Source organism: Drosophila subobscura, chromosome O (assembly GCF_008121235.1).
Source record: "Drosophila subobscura isolate 14011-0131.10 chromosome O, UCBerk_Dsub_1.0, whole genome shotgun sequence".
In the NCBI taxonomy this organism is placed as follows: domain Eukaryota; kingdom Metazoa; phylum Arthropoda; class Insecta; order Diptera; family Drosophilidae; genus Drosophila; species Drosophila subobscura.
In genome coordinates, this window is record NC_048533.1 from 10,458,731 (window position 1) to 10,462,611 (window position 3,881).

Genomic DNA, 3,881 nt, shown 5'->3' on the forward strand with positions numbered 1-3,881 from the left:
CGCACCTTGCTTTGTTTATTCGCGAACAGCTGATTGCTAATAGTGGTGGGGAGTGCAGGCCAACTTGCACATACCGATATATCGATATATCGATACTCCACCGTCTGCAGCTGTCACTTAGCAAAGATCGCAAAGGGAAAAAGGGGATAAGGTGACGCAAAGTTGCAAACTTGCAAATTTGTTTTCCAGCCAAATTTCTAGGCTTGGAAAGTCTGCACAAGGGCCAGTGGGAAAAGGTCACGGATCCGACCACACTCCGATCCCCCGCTCAGGCGGTGTCCCGGTCAACGGGACGTCGGGGACCGGGGAGGGGCGGTATATCCCCCATCGTGAAGCCTAGGGGAAATCCTTGGCCAGCGAGGGAGCCCACTAGAGCGGACCACATAGCCACGAAGCGCATATAGCGCAGAAATGGATGCGGGAAACCCGTTCGTGGGCAGATCGGCGCTGGCAAGATCGCCGCGCCAACTGCCGGAAGTAGGGACGGAGGCTGATGTTTCGGTGTTTGGGAAGAGAAGCAATCTCATACGATCACCGGTACTACAGACAGCGCAAGCAGCGGTTCAGGGCTCTGAAGTAGACCCCAAAGAGACCCCCAAAAGGGTGCGGGATCCCGCGAGCCCGGCGAGCACGCAGAGATCGACGCCGCCAAAAAAGTGCAAGGCATCGCAGCAAGCTACCGGTCAGCAGAACCTAGCGGAGTTGGGTAGCCTTCTAGAGGAGATCACGTCTCGGATGCTGGACAAGAGCACGCGCCATATAAATGAGGCGACCAGAACCATGTTCTTGCGCATAAAGGCGCTGCACTTGGCCATTCAGGATGCAAACCAGGCAGCCGTAGCGGGCACCAGTGACATCCAAGAGGGCGCAGCGGGCGTAGTCCGGTGCTCGATCTGCTCACTGAGCATTCAGAGCGCGGACAAGGAGCAGCAGACAACGAAGGTCTGGAAAAAGGATGCCGCAGCGCAAACCGAGCCGTGGCGAAGGCTAAGCCAGCCTGAGGTGTCGGAGGGCCCTGTTGGGAAGCAGGCTCCCACGCTAATGCGCCCAGCAGGTCTTAAAGGCGCCCCTAAGAAGCAGCAGAAGAAGGCCCAGTTAAAGCCGCAAGAGGAGAAGGCGACGCACCATGCCCCCAGCCAACAAGAGAGCCTAAAAAACCAGGATAGCGGGTGGAGAGTAGTGTCCAAGAAGGCGAGGACGGCGCACCGTGCACGCCCTGACGCGGTCGTGGTGCACGCGGGCGGTAAGACGTACAGCGAGGTGCTGGCTATGGTGACCAGGAGGGAGGACAACCAGCTCTCGGACCTGGGAAGCTGCGTTTCCAGGGTACGCCGCACCATCAACGGCAATCTTCTGCTGGAGGTGGCAAAAAGACAGCTCAGAGAGCGCGGAGGCCATGAAGGAGAGCATCGCACGCGTACTTGGCGACGCAGCGGCAGTGCGTGCGCTGACGGAGGACTCGAAGGTGGTCGTCTTGGAGATCCGCGATCTGGACTCCCTCGCGACAGAGCGTGAGATATGTTCCGCCATCGCGAGCCAGTTCAGGATAGAGGAGGGTCAAGTCAGGGTGCGAAGCCTGCGACGCGGCTACGCGGAGTCACAATCGGCGGTGGTCAGCTTGCCTTTTTCCCTGGGCAAAGCAGTACTGGAGCGGGGACAGGTGCGGATCGGATGGACCGTCTGCAGGATCCGCGAAAGAGGAGGACTCCCGAGGTGCTACAGATGCCTGGAACCTGGGCACATCGCTAGCAGCTGTAGGAGCGCAGTAGACAGGAGCGGATGCTGCATCAAATGCGGCGAGCAGGGGCACAAAGCAGTGGACTGCAAAAAGAGCCATCATGCTTCATTTGCTCGGCATCGGGCAAGAAGGAGTTCAGGCACCAGGCCGGCAGCAAAAGCTGCCCGGCCGCGGTCAGCGGGGTCGGTCAACGCAGCAAGACATGCGGTTGATCCAGCTCAACCTGAACCACTGCAGGGCCGCGCAGGACCTCCTGCAACAGACGGTGCGTGAGCGGGGATCGGAGGTGGCAATCCTCAGCGAGCCCTATAGGGTTCCCAGCTGCAGCGACTGGGCCACAGATCGCTCGGGCAGAGCTGCGTTGTGGACATGCGGAGTGGAGACGCCCCAGATCTGCGACATTAAGTCGGCCGATGGGTTCGTCCGAGGCAAAGTAGGCGGCAAGTGGGTCTACAGCTGCTACCTGGCGCCCAGCCTCCCGCTGGAGACCTTCAGTCGAATCATCGACGAGCTGATCGGAGACCTGCGAGGACGAAGCGACGTCGTAGTCGGGGGCGACTTCAACGCCTGGGCCCTGGAGTGGGGGTCCTCCCTAACCAACGCTAGAGGACGCACGGTGCTGGAGGCCTTCGCTACCGTGGACATGGTGCTGCTCAACGAAGGATCCCAACAGACGTTCAGCAGGGGAGGCATGGGGTCAGTCATCGACCTCACGTACATCAGCAGCGCGTTGGCCAGAAACTCCAGTTGGAGAATCAGCGACGCCTACACAGCTAGCGACCATGAGGCCATCGAGTGCGTGCTTGGCGGACCGGTTCGGAGAAGAGCAGCTCCCACCCAGCTAAGGAAGGCGTATCGGCAGGGAACGCTGAGGACTCAGGCCTTTGCAAGCGCCCTCATAACCTACACGGCACCAGTGTCTGAGGGAGCCAACGAGTGGGCGACCCATCTGGGGGATGCAGTGGAAGCGGCCTGCGACCGGAGCATGCTCCAGCGAAGCGCGTTTGGGAGGCACCATGCCCCAGTCTTCTGGTGGAACGAGGACATCGCCGAGCTCCGCAAAATCTGCCACAGCGCGAGAAGACAGCTCCAACGAGCCAGGGGAACTCCGCGACTGGTAACCTGCTGTGAGGCATACAAAGTCGCGCGGAAGGAGTTGAAGACCGCCATTAGAGACAGCAAAAGAGAATGCTTCCTCAAGCTGTGCGACGCCGCCGAGGAGGACCCTGGGGGAGGCGCCTACAAGATGGTGGTCAAGAGCATCAACGCCGGAAGCAGAGCCCCAACGGACCCAGTAGTGCTGGAGGGGATTGTTAGGACCTTGTTCCCGCAAGGGCGGCCCATAACAACATCCCCAAGCCCCGAGCACAGCCGGGACGACATCTGCGAAGGTCACGGAGGAAGAGGTGCTGCAGGCAGGCAGAGACCTGAACCCCAAGAAGGCACCGGGGCTGGACGCTATTCCGAACCGAGCGACGAAGCTTGCACTAGCGCTGATCCCAAGCGAGGTCACGGGTCTGTTCAACAGATGCCTCCACGAGGGTACGTTCCCATCGAGGTGGAAGAGGCAGCGGCTCTTTCTGCTGTCCAAGCCGGGAAAGCCGCCGGGCGAGGCGTCCTCCTACAGGCCCATCTGCCTCCTGGACACGATAGGGAAGGTATTTGAGAAGGTGATCGCCACGAGGCTCAGTGCAGCTATCGAAGCAGCAGGCGGCCTCTCCCCGGAGCAATACGGGTTCAGGAAGGGGAAGTCGACGCTGGACGCCATCTCTAGGGTGGTAAAAACGGCAGAGGAAGCCTGTGCTGGTTCCAGATGGAGAGGAGGATCCAAATCCTACTGTCTCGTGGTGACACTTGACATACGGAACGCGTTCAACTCGGCCGATTGGAGCCGCACTCTGGAGGCCCTACAGCGTTTCAGCATCCCTGGTTACCTGCAGAGGATAGCACGCAGCTACTTCAGCGACAGGGTGCTGACGTACGAGACCAGTCTGGGTTCCAGGGCATACGAAGTCTCAGCCGGAGTCCCGCAGGGCTCCGTTTTGGGACCCCTGCTCTGGAACGCCATGTACGACGGAGTCCTAAGACTACCGATGCCAGCCAACACCAGCATGGTGGGGTTTGCGGACGACGTCGCTCTAGT

General features: G+C 60.2%; 1 protein-coding gene across 1 annotated transcript; it reads left to right on the plus strand.

The window, feature by feature from the left end:
* The first annotated feature begins 2,552 nt into the window (after positions 1–2,552).
* LOC117898281 lies at positions 2,553–3,548 on the plus strand. The gene is made up of 2 exons (XM_034807535.1): positions 2,553–3,097; positions 3,218–3,548. Exons 1-2 carry the CDS (start codon positions 2,724–2,726, stop codon positions 3,402–3,404), a joined length of 561 nt encoding a protein of 186 aa, XP_034663426.1. The 5' UTR covers positions 2,553–2,723; the 3' UTR covers positions 3,405–3,548.
* The last annotated feature ends 333 nt before the right edge of the window (positions 3,549–3,881 follow it).

Excerpts from the sequence above, each read along its gene's own strand:
- LOC117898281 (XM_034807535.1), top strand. The coding sequence starts at position 2,724 with ATGCTCCAGCGAAGCGCGTTTGGGAGGCACCATGCCCCAGTCTTCTGG. Across the intron at positions 3,098-3,217 it reads CCCATAACAACATCCCCAAG|AGCTTGCACTAGCGCTGATC; the intron begins CCCCGAGCACAG and ends ACCGAGCGACGA.